We start from the raw sequence: 25,808 nt of genomic DNA on the forward strand, positions 1-25,808 counted from the left end.
CATGTTGGTGTAAATCCCATTGCTACAATGCTGGTGAAAGTGATAGAATTGGAAGATTTTTTTCTAACCATGCATGCAGATTCTGTATGTGCAGAATGATCTCAGGATTCAGCAGCTGTTCTGCACCCCGGGGCCCTGGATTTGTGTGTATGCGTGTGTGTTTGTGCTTGCACTTGTCTATGCTTAATGAGAAAGCTATGTATAGTTTGCCGGGTTATCTGGTTGGCATGTCGGTGTAACATGCTCCTTGCAACATGCTGTTTTTGTTTTGACATCTCGGATGATATGGAAACATTGTCCTAACACCATAGCATTGATCTCCCCTGGTGTGCAGAAAAAGCCCATGAAGAGAGGATAAGACATTGTAGCATCTTCATGAATTTTTTAGCTAGCCCAGTTTAGATCTTTCATTGTTTCAGAGTTATCAGCTTGTCTTTGTTTTCCTATTTTAAGGATGTTTAGTGAAATAATGTAACAAAAAGAGCAAAGTAATTTTAGCATGAAACACAAAAAAGCATCTTTTTTTATACAAGTAAATAATAATGGTGATCCCAGCTGTGAAGGTCGCAACAACACCATAGAAGCACCATAAACATCCACATGATTTGTGTTTTATTCCCAGTCTTCTGAAGCAATACAATACTTATGGACTGCTTTTATATTTTTTTTTATTTTTATCTATATATATTTTGGCTCATGACATCCACATACTCTATCAATTGCTGTTATATGAAAAACAACGGCATGAAGTTTCAAACTTTTTCAAGTCTGGAAAAAGCATGGAAGCAAATATCACATATTTTTTAGGTGAACCTTTAAGTTGGTTCAACTTAAAAAACTAAGTTACCTGGTTGCAGGTTTTCAATAGCCTGGCTAACCCCAGACCAGTCTCATAGAGACGTGGTCTGGGAACCATATGTTAGTTTTCTCGTATTTGAGGCGACGTGTACGAATGCCCAGAGCCGTTTATTGGGCGCTACGAATGTCTATCAAATGCATCTGTGTACATAGCTCATAGCCAATCAGTGTTTCGCATAGACATCGCCATTGTCTTGCTGCCCCCTCCCCGTTCTGTGATTGGTTCCTTATGCCGTTTATTGGGTGCTACGAATGTGTATAAAATGCGTCTGTACTAAGGGTGTCAGAATTTCGATTTTAAATCGAAATCGATCGAAATTAGAGCCGCCAAGATGTAGCGGGTTATATTTTAAGCAAAAGGGATAGTTTGCCTCAGCTCGCATGAAATGCATAAAACTAAACAAATACGTAAGGATTACTACTTTAGTTTATGTTTATATTTCGGATAGATGTGAGAGCGCAGATTGCTAGGAGTCCAAGACGTGCGCATTAAGTCCATGTGCGTGCAGGAAGAATCCTCTCTCTACAAGCCCTCTCGCGTAAAGTGAAGCCCACAAACCCCTGAGGTGCGAGGTAAAGCACGCAATGTGCATGATAATGTGAAACTATAATAATAATAATAAATAATAATAGCCTATCATTTTTTGTCTTTAAAAAAATGTAAAAACCGAAAATCGCATCAATTTGTGACCTAGAATCGAAATTGTAATCGAATTCGAGGATTTGGAGAATCGTGACACCCCTAGTCTGTACGTAGCTCATAGCCAATTGGTGTGTCGTATAGACGTCGTCATCGCCTTGCTGCCCCTCCCCATTCTGTGATTGGTTCCCTATTTCAGGGGCAAAATAGGTCCATAGTTTCCATGCTAGATTTGCAGCGTAAATAAATTTGTGTTCAAGGCTGCATGGGGAAACCCAGGCTAGGTTTTCAACCTTTTGACACAACTTTTTGAGTTAACTAATATTTTTAAGTTAACTCAAAATTAATACAATCAGGTAACTACATTTTTTACAGTATACCTAAAAGTAACTAATCAAAATAAGACGAACTTTATTACACTGTAAACCGTGAAAAGTTGGATCAACTTTACAAATTACTCTTTATAACACTTAAAAAGTTTTTTCAACTTAAAATTTCATTTTAGTTTTACTGTAAAAAAAAATGCAGCATGAAGTTAAAACAACTTGATTTTGCAAGTCAATTAAACTATTTTATGTTTTGAACTGCGATAAGTTGACATAACTTATAAACTTATATTTTAACCTCCTAAGGCCTGGTGTGTCCACATACGTGGACATCACATTTTTTTGTTGTTTGCATAATTCTTAATTCTGTGTAACTGGAACCTGTTGTACACAAACATGGACAATTATACTAATTTATGTTCAAAGAAAAATATTTCGTTATTATATTTATTGGTTCTTCCTAACCACAAACAGCTGGAAGAAATCTAAAATGCAAGCCAAACCAAAGCTCAGGTCTTAGAAGGTTAATGTTACTATAACTTAAAGGTGCAGTGTGTAAATTTCAGCGGCATCTAGTGGTGAGGTTGCAAATTGCAACCAACGGCTTAGTCCACTGCTCACCCCTCGCTTAGAGAACACATAGAGAAGCTACGGTGGCTGCCACTGGAAAAACATGTCATCATCGGAGACATCTTGGTAAAAAAATTTGTCCGTTAAGGGCTTCTGTAGGAAAATGGCGGCACAAAATGGCGACTTCCACGTAAGGGGACCCTCGGTGTATGTAGATAAAAAGGTACTTTTCTAAGGTAATAAACACATAACGGTTCATTATGAAAGGTCTTTATACTTCCCTGATAATATAGTTTTGTAGATTATTTTGCATTTCTGTTAAGAAATCCTTCTAAAAATTACACACTACACCTTTAATTCAAAGATGTTGATTTGACAAAAATGCTGCATTTTTTTACAGTGTAAGTGTTACCAATTGAAGGAATTTTTAAGTTTCAACTTTTCTCTTTTTACAGTGTATAGTGGCTGTGATATAATGGATACATATGCTGATATTTACCTGTTTTTCAGTATACATACTGTATGCTTTGTCTTTGGTAACCTACAGTATCAGCAACTATCCTGTCGGCCAAAAGCAATCAGAAAGCAAACCAAAGAACAAAGGCTGGTTTGAGTTGAGCCGACCGGTCTGCTCCACAGGTGCATATCATACGGCCAATCGCCATGACAACCATACAAATGGAAGGTAGTGTGTAGAGAACAACAAGAGGAGTAAGAGGAAAACTCTGGAGCTAGGAATGAGAGAGATGAGGAGAGACTCTGTGACTGGGATGACATTGCTCTCACTTTTAACCGTGTACTTGTTAAACTGGTTCCGGCTAATCTTAGCCTGGTTTTTTATACTGGCCTGTGTGCACCACTCCCTATGTGAGGCACGCATGTTTTGTCATTCTTAGGTTATTTATAGGACCGTTTGTGAGCGAGGTTTAGGAATCTTTGCTATGAAAAATTCTTGATGGGTCATGGCTACTGTACACGCGGTGGCTTACTGTTATTTGTGCTCTGTCTAAAAGCGTCTCAGTCAGATAATGTGTTGCGTTACAAGCTGAGCGCACGGATGTGTTTAACATTTGAGAGAACATTTGAAATACTTGCTCGGCTAATTCACATGTGGATTAAGGAGAGAATGAGCTGTTCATATATTCATTTCCTCTGTAGTGCTGGGAATAGTTGTTTATCGTACTTTCCATCAAGCATGACATTAGTGCAGACATCTCTATAGGAATTATCTTACATCAGCACGCAATATAGAGGAGGACACAGGTGAACTTTTGAGTAATGTTTAGGGAAGCAGAAGCTGTATTTCCCCATTAAATAAGGGGAGAGGAAGTGAACATGGATGGATTTTTTGTTTCAGTGCGAGAACTTCACTTTACAGTTCCACTTCAATGCAGGTGGGAGTTGTAAAACAAAAGCTGGTTTATCTCTGAGCAGATATTCGTGGGCAGGCAAATAAACATGATTCAGTGGGCTCGGACACAGTCCTGTAGCTTTAAACTGATAGTTTTGACTCTACAGTATGTACTGTAGCTAAAATTGTAGCTTACATAGCATTTTGCTAGCAACACAGGTCATGGGTTTGATTCCCAGGGAACACACATACTGATATAAGTTCGATTCCAAAACGCGATAAATGCCATTTTTAAAAAATAGTTTCCGTCAAAATCAGTCAGTATTAAAAAGTCAATTGTTCACTTTACGCAAAATCCGATATCCGTCATGTTATTCTGTCATCTTTTCTCCTTTTTTCCAAACCGCGACAAACGCCAGTCTACCTTCTCTGCAGAATGCAATAAATCCGCTTAACCAATCACAGCGCACCATTTCGCGCATTGCAAACAATAATGGCGGCGATTTGAATACACACAGAATCCTAGTTTTCCTCATCTACTTTGTACTTCGTGATCAACAAACAAAAAACAAAATAGTAATTTTGATGACATTAATAAACCTGTGGTGGTTTTCTGTGGCGGGAAAGAAATGTTAGCCATTAAAATCAAATAATTTACGCGAGAAGCACTCGGGAGAAGGAAAAATGCCGGCTGTTGCTTGTTTTTACACAACAGCATCAAGCTTCTGTCATGCTAACACACTGACCCCAGGGGATATTATGAAAAACTTTTCATTATTTTACTCAAATTCAACGAAAATCGACTAGGACCAAAACATTTTACAGCTGATCGCTGTCAAAAAAGTTCAGTGACGACGTCCCAAGGATGACAGCAGCAATGACAGTGTTCTTAATATGACAAAGTAAGTGTTTTCATTAATGCCATTAATGTTTATTTTTTTAAATCAGTGTACAACTAGTCAACTAAATGAATATAACATGGCAAAGCTAAATGCACATTTATATATTGATTCAATAGATTTATTAAAAAATAACTTTTATTGCATTTAGCGAAGAAAACAATCCGTTTTTATAATAAATCTTTGAAAATCAAACTATGGATTTGAATTTTTAATGTTATTATAACCTAAATATACTATGTGAAAGTCTGTAAAAGAAAATAGTGGTTTTTATCTTGTCACTTTCTTGGTATAGAAAACACGTTTTTACCCAAATTAGTCAAAATGTATTTATTGCGTTTTGGAACCAAACTCTTTATTTATACTTACTTCTTTAAGTTGCTTTGTATAAAAGTGTGTACCAAATGTGTAAATGCAGCTTCAATTCAAATAACAAATTCAAATGTCTATATTTGGGCTAATAAACAATAGCACTTGTTTGTTTGAATTATTAAGTTAACTTGCGATTAATTAGATGGAACGGGGCACATTTACTGTCTGCGTCTCAATTTAACAACTATCGGCTAGAGTCTAAGGTCAAACAGAAATTGCACGTTGCGTAAATCGTACGTTAATAAAATTAGTGTTGTTAAAATGAATTTGCATTAACGTGTTATTAACGTGTTCATTTTGACAGTCTTATTAATAATATATATTTTCTTGTATGATATTGCTGATATGCCATAAACGGCTTGAGGACATTCTATACAGTGATTTTAGTCATGGCTGCTCATGGTTTATTTTTTATCCGAAAAAACAAAGAGCATGAGTTTATCTCTTAAGATCATTACACGGCTATCAGACAAAAGCAGGACACTTGATGTGTGCGTGCAAATGCATGTGTGCTTGTATGTCAGTATTAATCATGTGGGATTACAACCAGCTCTCATCAGTCATGATGTAATCCCAACAAAGCTAAAATAAGCATGAAGGTCTGAACACGGGTACAATGAGTTCACAGTATCAATGCCTACCAGCGAAACTTTGTTTATTTGCATCGTGTAATGTAAGTGCCTCATTGTTCAGTCTCAAATTTGAATAGATGTACGACAGTTTCATTGGGGATTCCCATTGCGGAGACATATGGTTAAGTGTAAGTCTCCAGATGGTGGTGGCAGAGGATGAGGTCAGACGGTCAGAACCAGGCATGAGCATCATGTCTGTCTGTGTATGCGTGTAGACAACCACACCCAAATAAATTTTTGAGGGATGAAGTAGATCAAAAGCAGAACTAGGCTCACATAACATTTTATAATGCATCAGAGATTAAAGATATCATTGACAGAACTGTGTGATTTTATGAAGGTTGTGGTACTCTAAATAGCCAACGCTATCTCATAGCAATTCATATGTATTTTACGAGGTAGCTAATTCATATTAATTCATACAATCTCATTTGTAAATTTGCCCCTGTTACGTTGGGGTTAGGGGTCAATTTCATTAATGTTTTTTTATGATCATACGTTTTCACATGATTAACTTCATACAAATTAGTTAGCCAACTTGTAAAATATGTAAAATGTTTTAAAATACTGTTTGCCAGTAACTTACTGTAGATTTCAATTTATGTTACTTACTTGCAACAGTTTGTTCAAAGTTAAAGAGACACTCCACTTTTTTGATTTTTACCGTTTTGGAATCCATTCAGCTGATCTCAATGTCTGGCGCTAGCACTTTTAGCATAGCTTAGCACAATCCATTGAATCTGATTAGACCATTAGCACCACGCTCAAAAATAACCAAAGAGTTTCAATATTTTTCGTATTTAAAACTTGACTCTTGTGTTGTTACATCGTGTACTAAGACAGACGGAAAATTAAAAGTTGCGATTTTCTAGGCGACATGGCTAGGTACTATACTCTCATTCTGGCGTAATAATCAAGGACTTTGCTGTAGTAACATGGCTGCAGCAGGAGTAGTGATATTACGCACTGCCCAAAAATAGTTCCCTTGGTTACTTTCAATAGCTGGGGACCATTTTCAGGCGTTGCATAATATCCAGGGGCGCCGCTAGCAATTTTGGGCCCTATGAAAGAATAGGGGGTCGGGCCCCAACCATACCCATTTCGCACCAAACATACAATCCAACCTACTGTAGCTATTCAAAATTTTGTCTGTAAATTAACAATACAGAAATATTTATTTTGCTATTGTTTTGACCACAATTATCAGTATTTATAGAGACCTAAAATGTCTGCAGCTAAAATAATTCATTGTGCAATGTAAATTTAATTGAAAAATACAGTACATTAATCAAATATTCAGAAAAAAAAGATATTTATTATTAAAGATAAATGTGACCATGCCTGTGAAAACGCAGCTGAAGTATTTCTTCGTGATTTACTGTTTTCCACATAAAATCATCCTACATAATGTAAAGAACATTTTGTGAAAATATAAACTTGATATCTTTAATATTGAGTAATGTCATGTCAGCGTGACCGTGAGCCCTCTTAGCTCCACCCCGTCTTTACTCTGCATTTTAGCGCCTTCTTCAATCCACGGTCTGATAATATCATTGCGCTTGCTGCAGCCACATTACGGCAGCAAAGTCCTTGATTATTATGCCCAAATGGGAGTATAGTTCCTAGCCATATCGGCCTAGAAAATCGTAACTTTTAATTTTCCGCTGGTCTTCGTACACTATGTAACTACAGAAGAGTCAAGTTTTAAATAGGAAAAATATCGAAAGTCTTTGGGTATTTTTAGCGCAATACTAATGCAGGGTTCACACAAGACGCGGTAGAGGCGGCAAGCGCGGGTGATTTACATGTTAAGTCAATGCAAAGACGCAATCACGCATCATGCGGCACGAATTACGCGCGAGTTGAAAAATCTGAACTTCGGCAGATTTCCGTGTTGCGTCCAAATAGCGCGTTTTTGACAACGTGGTAGAGGCGTCTAATCAGATTTAATGGATTATGCTAAGCTATGCTAAAAATGGTACCGCCAGACCCGGAGATCAGCTGAATGAATTCCAAAACTGTAAAAATTAAATGTTTAACTCTACGGGAGCTGGAAAATGAATTGGAGTGTCCCTTTAAATGAACATTAAACAAAAAAATTGTCTAAACAAAATAGAACTATAAAATAACAGCCTCATGCAAAGCATTCTGGGAACCAAAATCTGAAGAAAAAAAATGAAAAAGGTTGATGAGAATTTCTGGTTCCCAGAATGCTTTGCATAAGCCTATCATTTTTTTTGTTTTATTGTGTTAAGACAAAAAATTATTGTTTAATGTTCATTTAACTTTGAACAAACCGTTGCCAGTAAATAACATAAATTAAAATTCTTGTGAGATCAGGTTGAAATAGCCTCCAGTGAATTTAAAGGTAGGTAACGGATAACCGTAAAGGACAGTTTCCGGTCACTAGGCCATGAAGGTAACGAGATCCAGATGAAGCAGAGAAAGAAAGATGAGATCCACGTGAACAGACACGTGATGTAGCTGTGACACCTGCTGTCTTGTAACATCATCAGGTGTCTGATTCTCTCTAGCCAAAACCAGCTGCTCTTCAGCCGACATCTTGTTTTATTTATTTTGACAAGCTTGTCCACCTGTGCTTTGTATCGGTCTTCAGCCTACAGAGAGACTGACAGAAACAGCAGTGTCCAAAAATCTGGCAAAGGGATGTTTCTGAAGACCAGAGCACATTTGTACACCTTGGGTGAATATAAAAAGTCATGCTTAGTATACCAATAGTACCCCTGTTTGTAAAATCATAACCTTACTCAGTCAATATATCAAGATAGAATTATTCTAAGCAAATTAAAGCATCAATCGTGTTCGATGTACAGTACATTATCGACTTTAACACAATAGGACATGTGGAACTAATTTATGATTTAATTGTTTGGTGTTGGTTTATTTGTGTTTGTATTAAATGCATTGTCTCTCGATACAGGACCTGCATCACATGAGCACATGGCCAAACACACAGCAGCTGTTTCTGCTTATAAAACACTCCAGCTCTACATTCAGCATGATATATGACTGTACTAATAACCCACCAATGTGCTGTGCAGAGTCACAGTCAATAAGCTGTCCAGCCTTGCCATAACATAACATTATTAGGTGTTAATGCTGAGTAAATAAGCTATCCTATACTAACATAACACACTGCCTGGAGCTAGTGTCACTGAGTCAATAAACTATCCTGTTCTATAATAATATACTTCAGCAAGGAACTGGAGAGGAAATAATGATTCTGATAGCAATTTGAGAAGAAATTAGGTTGTGCTGAACGGTTCTCGTACCGCGGTGTTGTTTATTGTAGTAGATGTGAGTTTTCTACGGTATTCATGTCATGCAGTATCTGTAAGAGCAGAGGAACTTCATACATCAGCTAAAAACCAGCTGGTTAGAAGTAACTATAATTTTTAAGAAGTAACTAAATTTATTTTGCAGATGTCACTTATATTTTTGACCCATTTTTTACTTTTTTAATTTATTGTACACTTGAAAAAAGAGAATGATAGAGAGCATATCAATGTGCATGATTATGATGACCAATCCTGAGCTATTTATTTAGTAACTGGTTATATGTCTAGTCTCCAGACATGTAATAATAATTTGTTACATTTATATAGCACTTTTTTCTCAGTGCTCAAAGCGCTTTACATATGAATGGGGGAATCTCCTCAACCACCACCAATGTGCAGCATCCACCTGGATGATGTGACGGCAGAACGCCCACCACACACCAGCTTATTAGTGTAGAGGAGACAGAGTGATATAACCAATTAGTATGAGGGATGATTAGTAGGCCAATGGGCAAGTTTTGGCCAGGATGCCGGGGCACACCCCTACTCTTTCGAAGGACATCCTGGGATTTTTAATGACCACAGAGAGTCAGGACCTCGGTTTAACGTCTAATCCGAAGGACGGTGCTTTTTTGACAGTATAGTGTCCCCGTCACTATACTGGGGTGTTAGGACCCACACAGACCACAGGGTGAGCACCCCCTGCTGGTCTCACTAACACCTCTACCAGCAGCAACCTGGTTTTCCCAGGTGGTCTCCCATCCAAGTACTGACCAGGCTCAGCCCTGCTTAGCTTCAGTGGGCAAGCTGTCTTGGGCTACAGGGTGATATGGCTGCTGGCTGTATGTATGTTTCTAACGGCTTCTCCAGTTTGCTGTCAGAGGAGTGGAGATCTCTAAAGTCTCTCTGTTTGTAATCCAGAGAGCAATGTTCATGAAGCTCAGTTCAGTCTGTGCCCGTTGGCCTTAGGCGCCATACAGGAGGTTTTAATGTTTTTATTGTATTTTTCATGTGCTAATGAAAAAACTTTCACTACAGTCAGGTGTTGGATTGCAAATACATCTTTCACTGTCATTTAGGCAAGATTCCTGAAATGTTTTTCACACTTCAGTTACAGAATCTGTTTCAAAAGAGTTGTGAGCTTCCAGTCTGATTTGAATGTGATAAAGCAAAAAATTCAGTCTATTGCAAAATAATATAAATTAGACGCAGCTTCGCTGACTGCTCTCAAAAACCTCTCAAAAAAGTAAATTACAATAATACATATTGATTATTTATGCATTTGGCGGATGCACTCTGAAAAAATGCTGGGTTATTTTCAACCCAGCTTTGGGTCAAAAAGGGACGAGCCCAACCCTTTGGGTTGTAATTTAACCTATATGCTGGGTTGTTTCATCCCAAAATGCTGGGTTGTTTCATCCCAAAATGCTGGGTTGTTTCAACCCAAAATGTGGGGTTGTTTTAGCCCATTGTTGGGTCAAATATTAACATTTTCTGGGTTAATTTAGCCACACTCTAAAAATGGCTGGCTTATATTTGACCCATAATGGGTCAATATTGGACAAAACACATGCTGGGCCAAAAATTACCCCGTGCTGGGTTAAAAATGACCCAATGTTGGGCTGCTGTTATGCAACCATGGGGTATAATAACCCAGCAGCTGGGTTAAAACAACCCAGCATTGGGTCAACTTCCAACCCAGCACGTGTTCTTCTGTCCAATATTTACCCATTATGGGTCAAAAATAACCCAGCCATTTTTAAAGTGCAGGGTCAGTTTTAGATAGGCCCTAGGCAAAATTTTGTTTGGGGGCCCTTGCACCTCTCTAATTTTCAGAATAATGTGATAAAAGGTCATAAAGTGTTTTTCCTACCCTGTAAGAAATCATTTAAGCACTACATTTAGCAAACATGTTTTATTCCCCATTACTTTAATTCAATTATGCAAAACCACATTTGTTAAACATTTTAATGCAGTAATTAATAAAAAAAAACTGTTTTTTGGGATAGCACATAACAGTTTTGCTTTCTCCAAAGAGTAAAATGAAAAGACAACACTACATTGCAAAACCCCCTAAACTTAAAAAACGTCAGATGAACACGTCCTAAACATTATTTTATTAAATGAGCATCAGTATCTTTTATTGTTTTTATATTTTAGCTGGGTATAAACAGGATTTCCCCTCTTACTGAAGCCAAGTTTATTTTTTCCAATGCATTACAATAATTTCATTTGCTGCACTGTCTTTGCATGCCGGTTTCGCCAAGCAAGAAACAAAGGACTTGATAGCTGTTTTCAGTGTCACTTAAAGTCTGCAGAGTTGTAAATGTTGTTCATGATATAGGCTTGGCTTATTTAACTTCATGCAACCCATACGGTTGCTTTGCGATTCGAGAAATCATACAAAGGAATCTGCTTATCAATCGTTCTCGCAATACTTTGATGTCTTCTGCCTGTGGGGCTACATAAATTCGAACTCACTTAATAGCTTTGTTTAATGCTGTCAGTAGTAACTGGTGGACTTGCTGTTTTGGACCCCCCTCCAAGCCTGAGGCCCTAGGCATTTGCCTACTCTGCCTATAGGTAGCGGCGGCCCTGAATTGAACCCACAGCTGGGCTCGTCCTTTTTTGACCCAGTGCTGTGTTGAAAATATCCAGGCATTTTTTAGTGCTTTTATCTTTTATATCCTTTCAGTGCATAACATCTGTAAATGTTTTGTCTTTATGTGTGTTCCCTGGAGATTGGACCCAATGCTCTACCAATTAAGAGAATTGCAGGAACTTTTTATATTAAGGATAATGAATCTTTAAATTTGAGTACGTACTTAAATTAAATTGGTATTATTATTGACATGGTGTTTATGAAAACATAATTAATATCATATATTCTAATCTATATGTATTTTATATATTTAATCATGTTTTACGTGTTTTCTTTTTCATGTATAGCTGCAAAAACAGTGCAACATTGTAAAAAAAACGTGCTATAAACTGAGCTGAATTAATGTGCTAAATATCTTTGTAATAAGTGATGACTTTAATAAAAAAGAAATTATAAGCAGGTTAGTGGGTGGACAAGGGACTCGTACATTGCAGAAAACAAATTCTTCAAAAAACCAAAGTCTTCCTCTGTCTGCATGTGGTTATTGGTAATACTATCTTCTAGTTTTTCAGACTAGCTTAATTAGATAAATGGTTCAGTAACGTTGTTATGATGGTCGAAAATGCATCACAGTCGGACTGAACCCAACCAAAACTCCCTCACAACACTCATCTGGCAGTTTTGCAGCGGTAATGTGAGGTTGCCGTGGAAACGTATTGCACACAAGTGGGGTCATTTGATTACTTGTATTTTGTGGTTACATGACATGCAGGTTAAATGATTAATGGTTGTTCAAGATGGTCGCTATGGGGGGGATTGAGTGGGTTTTCAATCTCGACGTAGACGGCAATGAATCGGACATCATCTGTGTGTGCGGGTGAGCGAGCGAGAGAGAGAGAGAGAGATCTGGGATGGTATGTCTTAATCAGCCCTGAGAGCCCAATGCATTAGCCTTTGATCTCTAAGCAATACATCACATCATTTACTGTAACTAATTACTATAGTGTTTACCAAATACATTCCTAGATCCCATATACACACACACACACAGACTGTACCTGCATGTCTTTACTGAATGCTGAATTTTAAGGCCCAAGAAAGTTGCTGGACCTGCTGGAGAGACCCTAAAGTCACCTCCATTATCCCCAATCTCTGACCTGTCTGTCTGGAAAGTTCCCTTCTTGACTCCCACTAACCCTGTATGACCCAGCTCTCCCTCTTCAGCCCTTGAGCTGGTTTAATATCGAAAGCTGCCGTGCTCTCTGTGGGTGTCCTGGCACTCAGACTAATGTACAGAGGCAGGCGGGGAAGCTTTGTGTGTGTTGCATACTATATAAGCTTCATTTCAACTAATAGCCTTCATAAACACACACATGTAGGCAGTCACATCCAATGCAATCCAAGACACAAACACATTATGATTTGTGTTGGGCTTTGCTGTGTCATTCATGAACATGGCCATGTATTTGAGCATTGGTGTCAGAGGTCACTGCCCATCACTTCGTCGGGGCCCTGGGGTGTGGTGATAATTAATTCGATGTGAGCTGGTTATTTATTGTATTTTACTCTGAAGGCTCTCATACAATCTATTTAATGTAATTCCCTATCATGAGATCTCTACTAGAGGTGCATGCTCGGCTGGGTTTATTTAATATTGCACAGATGGTTTAAAATTTTCATGTTGCAGATTGTATTTATTTATATTTATGGATCAATGATGTGACGTTAATTATTTTGTGTCCATATGGTTTAATTAAATGTAAAAGGGTTAAAATGTAAATTTGCAGATTACTTGCATACATTCCCTTTTTTGAGGACTAAGTCTTAAATGTCTGGTTTTATTTCATTTTGAAAGAATATTTGGAGATAATTGCAAAAATGTGGTCAATGTGTGTAACTAGTATTTTTTTTAATGAAATATTTAATTTTTATATAATTTGTCAAAGATTATTTAGAAAACAGAGCTGTATTCAGCATATGTCAGGACAAATATTAAAAGCATTAAAATTTACATTTAGAAATAAATAATAAACTGATATTTTTAAAATGTTTTTTGATGATTACGCTGACATGCCATCAAGGTGGATAAAATATTTAATATTTAATGTCTCATCTCAACTGTTTTTGTCACTGACCCTTATGCATTCCGCAGGCGCTTTCATCCACAGTGAGTGCATTCAAAGTCTCCATTTTATCAGTGTGTGTGTTTCCTGTGTGAATCGAACCCAAGACCTTTTGCGCCGCTAACGCAGTGTTCTACCACTGCTCTATCAGTTGACCTACAGCAGTGGTCTCCAACATGGTGCCTGCGGGCACCAGGATGCCCGCATGTAGTCTGGGAGTTGCCCACCAAAGCACATGCTATTAATAGCCTCTATTTTAATATTTATTTATTTATTACATCTTTTTAATATTAGCTTGGCTTCTTTTATGTACAGCGGGGAAAATAAGTATTTGATACATAAGCATTTTTATCAGTAAGGGGATTTCTAAGTGGGCTATTGACACAAAATTTCCACCAGATGTAGCCATCAAGCCAAATATTGAATTCATACAAAGAAATCAGAACATTTAAGTATACAAGTTGAGTCATAATAAATAAAGTGAAACGACACATGGAATAAGTATTGAACACACAAAGAGAACAAGGTGCAAATGGCATAGAAAGCCAGGAGTTCACCTGAAATCTGTCAGTATTGAGTGAGAAACCCTTCCCCCTATCAGTACTAATTGATATCAGCTGCTTTAGTCCTAATTGATGGCCTATAAAGGCTTCTCATTACCCAGGAGGCACACAGGAAAGACTTGATGATGGGTAAAAGCAAAGAACTCTCTCAAGATCTTAATCTTATCGTTGAAAAGCATTTTGATGGGAATGGTTATAGGTGCGTTTCCAAAATTCTGAATGTTCCTGTGAGCACTGTGGGGGCCATTATCCGGAAATGGAAAGAGCGTAACTTCACCATAAACCGGCCACGATCAGGTGCTCCGTGTAAGATCCCTGTCTCCTTTATTTATTATGACTCAACTTGTATACTTAAATGTTCTGATTTCTTTGTATGAATTCAATATTTGGCTTGATGGCTACATCTGGTGGAAATGATGTGTCAATAGCCCACTTAGAAATCCCCTTACTGATAAAATTGCTGATGTGTCAAATACTTATTTTCCCCGCTGTATGTTAACATTTTTAACAATTATAAAACATCTCAACAAGTAAAATAAAATAAAATCAGTAAAATAATTTTTTTTTTGAGTAGACTATATAAAAAAGTAGCCCTTGCTCAAAAAAAGGTTGGATACCCCTGACCTACAGGAACCCATTAGCAACCTTACCACAACGCCCTGGCAACCACCCAACACTGTTCTAGCAATACTGGACAGCCACGGTTATCTTGTATGTCTGTTTGTTTATAATGCTACAGAACTGCGCACACTACAGAAAAGCTCATCGCACACCCGCAGTTTAATGTTAGTCAGCAGACTAAAGGGAAGGTGTTGATGACTTCCTGATATTTTTGCTCCCAGCAGGATTTGCACTCTGCTAATCACGAAAAGACTCGCACACCAAACCCCTGCTGCTTTTTAAAAATAACCAAAAAACTCTTTCCCTATTGACGCATCACCACCCACCACAATTTCTTTGCTATATTTTCTCTCTGCTACCTGCCTGTCAGTTGACGCAAGTCTTGTTTTTGTCCATTTCTAGTCGAAAACATATCGTCTGTGAATGTTTGGATGTTTTGTACAGTGAATATAATGTACTTTGAGGCTTTGATTCATCCGCCTTTAGCCTTGCGACCCTTGAACTATTGCAAATGCCTTGAATAGATTTATTACAGTCCTTGACTTTGTTTTGATCAACTTTGCTTTTTCCAAACGTGCTTGATATGAACATTCATCAATATTATATTAGATCCATTCAGAGAACGTTGAAAATAATGAATTTAAACGTGATTTATAGGGGAAGAATTTTATAAATGAGGTCACTCTGTGTTTCGGGCAGGACAGATGGTGAAAGACAGTGAAGGTCTTTGTAGATCTGTTTGAAATTAATTTTTAGGACCAGGCAAGAGTGTCTTATCCCGCTGATAGATCTGAAGTGTGCAGTAAATCTCTCGAAATTCGCTGGACACCGCAAGTTTGTGTGGAGATGTAAGAGGTGGAGCTGTCTGCCCTTTATGACTGAATGATTAAATGGAAAAAGATCAAAGCTTATTTAAAGTCTCCCCCTTTTATTTTTTTGCTCCTGTATAGCTCAGTGGTAGGGGATTGTGTTAGCAGCACGTAAGGGCATGGGTTCGAACCCAGGGAAAGTACATACTGGAAAAATGTATAACTTGAGATGCACTGTACTGTAAGTAGCTTTGGATAAAAGCATCTGCCAAATGCATCAATGTAAATGTGAGCTTTCCTTGTTCATCTGCAATAAATATTTAACTTTGTTATAATCTCTATGTTGGGCCACACGTCTTAAAGTAGGCCTGTAAGGTGTGTTTTTGTATTTGTATGATTTCTTCTAATGTTTGTCTCTTTCTTTAAAGATGAAGATGACCCCACACCCTTCCCCACCGGGTCGCTCCAAAGAAGAAAAAAGGGCTTAGCAGGTCTGCGTCAAGCACAGCAAAAATCCAAACCGGCACTGCTCATCGGCCTTCCGCAGGATTTCCGACAGATCTCATCTATCATAGACGTGGACATCTTGCCTGAGACGCATCTCCGTGTCCGTTTACACAAGCACGGCACCCACAAACCTCTTGGCTTTTACATTCGTGATGGCATCAGCGTCCGCATCACTCCCCAAGGCGTAGAAAAAGTTCCCGGCGTCTTTATCTCACGCCTTGTAAAGGGTGGACTGGCGGAAAGCACGGGACTGCTTGGAGTGAACGATGAGATTCTGGAGGTTAACGGCATTGATGTGGCGGGGAAGTCGCTGGATCAAGTCACAGACATGATGGTCGCCAACAGCCACAATCTGATTGTGACGGTCAAACCCGCCAATCAGCGCAACAACGCGATGCATCGTGCGAGCAAAACCTCGGCAGGCAACAGTTCAGTTGGCTCGGTTGGCTCCGCCCTTTCTCATGACTCCGCCCCCAGTCCCGCCTCACAGAACGCTAGCCAATACAGCAACAGCGTGGCTGAGGGAGATAGCGATGACGATACAGATCTCATCATAGAGAACGACAACCTGCCTTCGTACACGCCACACCGCATTACTAATGGCAACGGCGTCCAATCAGGGGGGTTCGCACACAGGCCAATCCCACAAAGTGTTTCCTTGCCCAGTAGCAGCTCTTTATCAGACAGCAAGGCTTCTTTAAGTTCCCTGACCACACCGACACACAACGGCAGCCCGACCAAGATGAGCAGCAGTCAGGAAAGCATGCGAGAGGATGGGAACTTCATTACGTTATGAAGAGTGGGACGCAGTATGGCGACTTTATGCACATTTACAAAAATGAAGGAACTTTCTATTATTATTATTATTATTTGCCATTACTGTCATGAAACGACATACTGTTCATAACCCGGTGTACAATTTAGCCGGCATGTGACGCTCACCTTATGGAAGTGCCTTATGGCTCTCCACTTTTCTCGCCTTAGTGTATGTTTGAACGACCATATTCCCCCAGACTCAACGACGGACTCAACAACGGACAAGTCGGTCAGCTCACAATGACTGTGAATATAATGCGCTAGATACTACTGGATGCCTGATCTCTGAGGATGTAAGGGGATGACATCACCTCTGGGAAAGTGATTTGTCTCTTACTGTAGATTCATCTCATTTTTTATGATCCCTCTTGCGTTGATGGTAATAATGATGGATGAAGACGATAATGGTGAAAGTACAGAGTGTTGGTTGGGGTAGGTTGCTCATATCACCTCATACTGATATAATAACCATGTTACTCAAGATGGCCTCCAAAAATCTGTTCTACGCAATGATACGAAAGTGGTGTCAAACTTTCCATCTGCACAACATCAGACAGACACAGAAAGTGTTGCATTTGTGAATCGGCCTTACAAATATGACAAAACCGATACAACGATTATTTATTTTTACCTCTCAGCTTATCCTGTAACAGTGCACATTCTTAATTTCCATTTACATCATTCTGATTTCTAAAAATTTGTTTTTTCATATGTATGGATAATTTAAAATATTTATATTGATCTGTTTCTTTGTTCCCATCTTCTGTTGCATTTTGTCAAATGTTTTTAATCTTGAAACAGCTTTGAACACGTTTACTCTTCTTAAGCGCTCTTAAAAAATGGTGCTAAAAAGTACTAAAAGCTTATAATCATAGGGAAAACATTTTTAGCACTATTTAACCCTTTGTAGAACCATAAGTGGTGCTAAAGCATGACTATAGCACCACTTATGGTTCAACATAGCGCAATATGGTTCTACACAGATGCTGTTTAGGATGGTTCCCCTATGATTACGAGTTTTGGTGCTATTAAGCACCATTTTTGTTAAAGTGGTTCAATCCATATCTTCTGTTCTTATCTTATAGGTCAGTCCTCTTTAATCCATTCTCCCCTCCAGAAAAATAGGAGTCTATATATTTAACTGGCACCAGTTTGTCGCAACTTCAGAAAAACTCGATCTTTTAAAGACTCGCTCTGTCAGTTTCTCCTGTGTGCGATCTGTTTTTCTGTAAGAGAAAGGAAATTCCTTTCATGTTTGGAAAGGCCAGAATTCTGCACTTTGGGACCTTTTTACACAGTTCATGCCTGATGGCAAAAGCTGTGAGGCTTTCTTTGCCATGGTGTGTCGTATTTTTAAAGTATAATCTTACAGTAATGGCACTGAGGTAGATATTGTCAGACTTGGAGCTAAATATTGGTTTCTTTTATGTCTAACAGACCTGAGCACTGAACAGCCAATGGTTTCCCAGGTGAATGCTTGTTTAGATACCTGCCTCAGGACTTCCAGGGCTTCAAAGGCTGTCTGTGAAACCATGCGCTATAGACAGAGGCTATTTTTAATTTTTTGTTACGATATCCTTGTGAGGCAAAACTATATCTAGGGATAAATCGAGTGAATGTGCTAATAATATATTTATTTAGGTTTTGATAGACATGCCAAGTTGTACATATTTGGTTTGAAGCAGGCGTCAGTGAAAGTGGATTTTTCCATGTCATTGGATGGGCGTGATGGTAGAAGGTGTGGGCTCATCTGCGTTATCTGGTTTAACTTGATCAGCATAACAAATGAGGTGTAATTTTACAGCAAAGCTGACATCACTAAGGTAGCCTTGAGTGTAAAAAACAACATAATTTATGTGAACCGGTCTAGACATAACATCTGCACAACTGACACCCTTTGACTCATAGGAACTTTGTTATGAGCAATCAATGAAAAGTAATAATGGAGGGTGATTTGAAACCTAAAGAAAGTGATTTTTGGTGAAACGTGAGTTCAGTACAATCCTGAATTAAGTTTTATTGTTGATTTCTGAGTAAACTTCTAGGTCTGGATTTTTTCCCTCATCTAAACAATGTTTCGAACACACAGAACAGCACATAATCGGAGCACTAATAATACCACATAAGCATTATTTTTTGTGTATGTAAATGTATATGTATAAATAGAAATATTAAATAATGGAGACTTTTGTATACTAGGAGCCCTTTTTATAAAAAGAGCATTTTATATATGTGTAAAATATGGAAAGTATTTTTCTTATTCTTGTACTTTTGTATGTATATTAGAATTCTGGAGAGGAGGTTTCTATTTCTTATCAGTATCATGAACAAAAGAAATCTTTAGAAGCTTGTGTTTTTATTTTAATCTGATGGGTAAAGGTGTACAATACTGTGAATGATATATGATGATTATAAAATGTTCTATCAAGATAATAAAAGTATTTAAAATGAATGTGTTTTTTTCTGATTTGAAATGATTACTTACTGCAGTACACATTGGCTACTGTATGAATCAAATATGAAGCAATTAGTGAGGTTGCTTACTCCTAATGGCCTCAGCATAATGAACAACTTGTTTCGTCCTTAAAGTTGTTAATAGCTTATTATTATTAGTTATGAAAGGGATAATGCATTGTTACATTTGCTAATTGCTTGTTTTGCATTATCCCGCTTATTACACGGTTAGTAAATGGATGACATAAAACATGCTAAAACATAACATTTTAATTAAACAAAACTTTTTAAAAAATATACAACGTAGTGCTGTTGGTTAGTAGCCTTATTTTTCTGAGGTTTAATTACACATAATTCATAATAAATAAGGTATTTTATAAAACGTCATAAAACAGGCGCCCCCAGTTTGAAAACCTCTGAGCTAAGGAACATTAAATATTGATTTAAAATATTTTATTTGCTCATTTTTAACGAATGCAGACCTTTCGCACGTTTATTTTTGGTTAATTTAAAGATAAGACAGACGTTCAAATGTTACCAACACGATATTTGGTTTAATAATTAAATAAAATGTCCTATGTGTTATTAAAAGACATATTATTTTTGTGTAATTAAACTGTACCTGTCAAAATGATTCGCAGCATCCGGGTTACCGTGTGTTGTTATTTTTGTCGCAACAGGCCAATAAGAATTAAGCATTCCAACAAACCATGTAATATACATTTAACGTAGATATAATTGTCTGCATTGTTTAAATTACCTTAGCCATTTAAAAAAATGATCTTAGAAAAAGAAGCTGGGCATTATTACTCACTACATTACAAACAAACCAAAAAAGGGGCGTGGCTGTGTTGCTTCTTACTTTGCTATAATGTAGATAAATAATAATAACAATTGTAAAAAAATTATCATCTTACCTTCGACAGAATGTAATCTGTCAGTTATATGGTAGGCCACATAATACACACATGGAATTCAGATGAAACCCTGCTTGTTTAGACTGTAGAGATACCTGCCTCAGGACTTCCACAGCTTCAAAGGCTGTCTGTCAAACTGTACGCTATAGGTGGAGGCTATTTTTTAAGTTTTTTGTTACGATGTCCTTGTAAGGCGATTTGATATTGATCGTTTACTACCAAAAAGAGATTGGGCATTGCATCTTTTGATAAGTTTTTGCGTGGTCATATTTCTTTGAAGCTTCTCTCAATGCGATATAAGCCCTCTGAATAGAGGGGATTGGCGCCCTCTGTCGTTCATGACGATCATTGTTCTTCTATAGTTACCTAACGGCTCATCATGAAATTCACAATAAAGTACGTATGTAAATTGTTACAGTCCAAGAAAGTAAAAAACATATAAAATATGCCATTCAAAAATATAGAAACACACTCAACAACAGCATTTAGTTATTATTAATGATCCGGGAAACGCTTTCGGTATGGATGTGTGTTGCGATTACAAACTTCCAGCTTATTGGATCACATATTTTTTTTTACTTTAAAGCCCACTCACACAACATTTGAAGGCACCTACTTATAATTTCTACCCAACTAAATATTCAAGAGCTTGGTAACTATAAAGATGTATGATTGTTTTAAAAATAACCCAACACTAAGACACATCTCCCTGTTAAAATAAAAAACAATAGACACCATCACAGAAATTCTATTGGTTTTATTCGGAATTTTATTGGTTCTAATGGAATATGGCCCAAAACACACTACAGTGTATTGGTTGGTCTCTAATGGTATGTATTGGTTCTATTGGTTATATGTATTGGTAATGGAATATGGCCCAAAAGACATTACAGTGTAGTGGTTTTAATGGTAAAAGCTAATGGTTCCTATTGGTATTTTAATGGAAACCATTAGAATTTTCTGTAATGGTTTTATTGTTTTTTCAGCAGGGCTTGCATTTTAGTTGATTTAACGTTGACAATGCTTTTTTAAGTAATTTTAAACACTATTGTAATGTTATGGACAAACTCCTCAGCTGGTTAAGATGCTCTCCCAACCTGACTAAAACAGGGCCTTAACCCCCCTAAACAAGCTAAGACTTTTTCTTTTGGTTTGTGATTGTCAACGATGAACTTTAAGAGGATGAGATGCAAACTCTCCATATTTAAAGGGATACAAGATGTTACTGCCCTTCATGCTATTATGTTTACTCATGACTTTAAGAGAATGGCAAGGTATGTATTTCAGTTAACACAAATAAATGCTGATGAATCTCACAGTTCACCTATGGTGGTTGTTATGGAATTTTTTTTTTACCCAATGCACATAAAACTTGCCAATTTAGTTTTTTTTCACAAATGAAAATTTGTAGTTAATTAGTTATTATTATAACGCCTTAATTAGCATTGTTACAGAATGCCCAAAAATGAAGTGTTTCATGTTTCATAGAATGTATTTCAGCATCCTAACTTCTCAATGCTTCATCCAAATACCTTTGTGTGTTTCATCTATACCCTTACATGTAAACTATATGTACCAATATGCACCAAATGTATCATACTACTAATATGAACTATTTAGGTGCAACGGTGTACTTTTTAAGTGTACCACCCCAGTGACAACTAGGGACCCTTTTCTGAAAGTGTATGCATAATTTATTTTTCTAGTGTTTTCAAATGTTCTCTCTAATGCATTATGTGGTCTGAATTTTAAATTACCTTTCTCCATTGAAAATATTGCTTTATTTGCAATGAACATTTGAACCAATCATAAAGTTTTAATCTTCATAATCTTCATGTTACAAAAGTGCATGACTAAACTTGAACCCAGCATGTCTTTTCTTCCCTCTTCCCCAATTCCCACTGCAAAGAGAAGAAATACCAGGGCCCTATATAAGTACATAAACTAAATACATTTATACATCCGGACAGCCAGTATTCACATGAGACGCGCCCCTTTTCTTCAACCTAAAGCAGAGAGATCTTTAACAGCAGGCAATGGATCTGCACATACAATCACATAATACACAATATACTGTTTTACATGTATCATAGTGTAATACAACCTAATCACTAGTATTAGTATTTTTGTTACATGCAAAGAAAGAACAACAACTGCAAAATGATACACAAGACAGACACCATATGCTCATGGATGTGTATTTTAATAAAAATAATTCTGTCAAAATTAAATGAGTACAATATTTCTTTATCATTTTCCAGTACATAGGTATGTCTCTTTTTTATATTTTTTATTGTTTTTCTTTTTATGTTATTTTAAAAGTTTTTAAAGGTTCATGCTAAGTAGAGGGTAACTCATTTCACAATTGCTAAAATAAAACTCAAATAAAATCAAAATTATAATAGAATTAAATTGTGCACAGCTTGCTGTAATCCATTCCGGTTTTCCCACCCCGCATCACTGGAGACAGGAATATCACCATGTGACAAAGATGAAATATTGACGAGAATGATTTTGCCTACTTTCTTCCCTTCCATATATGTATAGGTCCCTATTTAAAGCCAATATTAATTTCTAAGATGAATTATTTTACGTCATTGTACATTTTAGGTGGTTTTAGCTATGATGAGTTCCAAACGTATTTGGCATTAAAAAGCCGCCCCATGACAACAGATCTAAAACTTACAGGTCACTAGAAGTACAAGCCATTCTCTATACAGCCATTTTACCACATTAAAACAGTTATGGCTGTGTGAAACGGTCCACACGATGTCTCCATGCAAAACCACCATTTAATAACAAGATTGATCCATCTATTTAAGTGAAAAGGTTTAATAAGTTGACTGAAATCATCGAGGGTCAGGCCGTGTAAAGTTTACAATTTAAAATCAGTAAGTAGTTCCAAAAATGGAAAAACATTTTTATTAATTGAAGAGCATGTGTGGTCTTAAATGGGACCCAATTCCTTCTCCTGACCCTGGGACCTTTGACCTCTATCCAGACCAATATAGTTACTACACCGAACTTCTATCTGAACACCTGACATAATACAACAAGCTAGACAGCACTGTCTAAAGAGTAAATGAGGTATAACTGAAGAGTCACAAAAGCAGGTGATGCTAAGGGAATGTAACAAACAATCTCATAATGGCCAGCAACAAAATGGGGTAAAACTGACTAAGCTACATTCAACACCATGGCGGCGCGCTGGCTGAGTGAAATGCTGGGTCGACGTGTGGGACTGATTGACATTTTTTCCTTCATGGACCATCAGATTCAAAGAAACACAGGTTGCTGCTAGAAGGACATAAAAAGACTGTAGCATTAAGTGCCTGAGCCATTGTTAATAATTTCACACTTATAAAAGATTGAGGGAAAAACAAAACAACAGCACTTATATGAGGTTTGCGGTAGCGACAAACAAGACTGCGATTTAAGGTGATGTTCAAATGACCAAATAAATAAATGGTTTATTTCGAAACGTTTTATAAACGTAAAATAGACGTTTTGTTAGCGTTTCCTGTTCATTTGTAGGAACCCTGGGTCAGTCAATTGTCTTGCATGGAGCAAGCTTTCTGCCCCTCTATTACTGAAGAGGAGAGGTAGACGGATACAGTAATGCGCCACGTGCATCAACTGAAGTACAGTGCATCCAATGGTAACAAAACTTTAACAACAGCACTTAACAGCCAATAAAACATCCGATAACAAACGTTGAAATGGTGTCAGTCTGTAGTCATTAATCTAACAGAAGGACTATAAACACAGTGACACTATTCACATGGGTATAAAACATACAGAATTAGCATAAGAAGTTAGTTTCAGCGGAGCATCTAGTATTTTTTGTCAGAAACTTTATGGTTTTATTTGGTACAGCCACAAAATCAGAAAACCACACTAACTTCAATATACCTAACTTAAAAAAAACTGAAGGTTGATAACATTTGCATGATACCCACTGCTATAAAGATGGTAAAATATCATTAAAATAGATCATTTTGGGGAAAAGTCTACTGTTCAAAATATAATCACTTACATTGGACCCAAAGGCAAGTTTGTGTCGTCACTGTGTGATTGTGTTTAATGAAACTCATGCTGGTGCCTCAATACTAAGGTAGCTTAAAATGTGAGATGCTAGGAGCCATGCAAAACATCTCAAGTCACACGAAATTCTCCGAAGCGCAACATCAATATCTGGTAACTTCCTAAAGGGCCGGCTAAGATTGACACAGAATTGGCTTTTTTACGTAGAAAAGGACCTGCTTTAAAATCCACAGTGATGTGGTAAAGCAACATCGGTTTCTGCAAATATCTCTAAATACCTGAGCTCTGACTGAGAAACTCATATTTTCAGTAGGAACTTACCATTATGTATATTCTTGATATGGTATAAAATACTATGCGCTGAATTCACCCATGAAATAAACTGGGGAGTTGATTTGATTCGCGATGAGCACAACAAATGGACAAAATATGAACTAAAAAATAAAAACGACTAGATAAACAGAATAATTAATTGTCTTTAAATAGTGTCACACAAATTGTATTTGATAATACTAAATTAAAAAGAAGCCTCTCTTCTCATGTTTCTATTCGTTCTGCATGGCTGCTTCATTCTGGCAAACGGCAAGCGACACACCAATTCAAACGCGTGCTCTCGTCATGGCAACCACTTGGAAAAGTCCTCTTCATAGCTGTCCTGATCATTGCCTGGGGGAAATATACATGCGTGAATGATAGCAGTCAAGATGCTTTCCTTCTTAAAATATTACAATGCTATTGTAAATTTGTAATGTAAAGGTGTCAGTGGACAGATCTCTACAAACTTTTATAATTTAGGAACTGACTGTCCACTGCACAGTATCCTAGGGCACGTTTACACAACCATGAACGTACTAAAAACAGAATTTTTTTTACGTGCACACTAGAGGATGGATACCTGAACCGAGTCCGACGGGACCCAACGGGACCAGACGGGCTGGGCTGGGCCGGGTTCGGATAGATATTTAGAAATTATGTTCGGGTTGGGCTCGGCGCAATAAGGCATTGAACATTTGAAATTTAAAACAGCTTATTATAATATATAGATAGCCAATGGGCCTGTTTAAAGCGATATTTCATCGTAAAATGAAACACGCGCATTCACATCACCTTCTTATTCATCTACCTTAAATAGCGGGTTGCGAAACAGCTTCATAGGTGCATACCGCCACCTACTGTATCGGGTGCACAGCATGAGGGCGTATATACACTATACGGGGTTCCCGTTTCTCTGGGGCTAGTGTTGTATTAGAGCTAAAAAATTATATAAATACTGCTTGGTTTCTCGCACAAACCGATCGTTTCATGTCTTAGGACATCGATGTGTCGTCACGAGCCGCAGGGTTTAATTTGGATTTGTCTGTGCATGTTTTTTTCTCTATTGGATTTTGTTACCATCCACTTCCAT

The 25,808-nt window shown here is 37.4% G+C and overlaps 2 protein-coding genes and 1 pseudogene across 4 annotated transcripts in view; 1 reads left to right on the forward strand and 2 right to left on the reverse strand.

Moving 5' to 3' along the window:
• pard6a (par-6 family cell polarity regulator alpha) overlaps positions 1–19,440 on the forward strand; it is a 34,005-nt gene extending 14,565 nt beyond the window's left edge. For all 3 annotated transcript variants that reach the window (XM_055173841.2, XM_073853590.1, XM_055173842.2), the window contains one exon: positions 16,094–19,440. In XM_055173841.2, the coding sequence (XP_055029816.1) occupies positions 16,094–16,968 (875 nt within the window). In that variant the 3' untranslated portion in view covers positions 16,969–19,440. The remainder of the gene's footprint in view (positions 1–16,093) is intronic.
• LOC141349810 (5S ribosomal RNA) lies at positions 9,672–9,788 on the reverse strand (annotated as a pseudogene).
• A 3,101-nt stretch (positions 19,441–22,541) lies between the features above and the next one.
• Positions 22,542–25,808, reverse strand: part of ranbp10 (RAN binding protein 10) — a 38,002-nt gene continuing 34,735 nt past the window's right edge. Inside the window, exon 15 of the mRNA XM_055173579.2 lies at positions 22,542–25,069. The gene's annotated coding sequence lies outside the window, so the exon portion shown is untranslated. The remainder of the gene's footprint in view (positions 25,070–25,808) is intronic.

Source organism: Misgurnus anguillicaudatus, chromosome 15, assembly GCF_027580225.2.
Source record: "Misgurnus anguillicaudatus chromosome 15, ASM2758022v2, whole genome shotgun sequence".
NCBI lineage: Eukaryota > Metazoa > Chordata > Actinopteri > Cypriniformes > Cobitidae > Misgurnus > Misgurnus anguillicaudatus.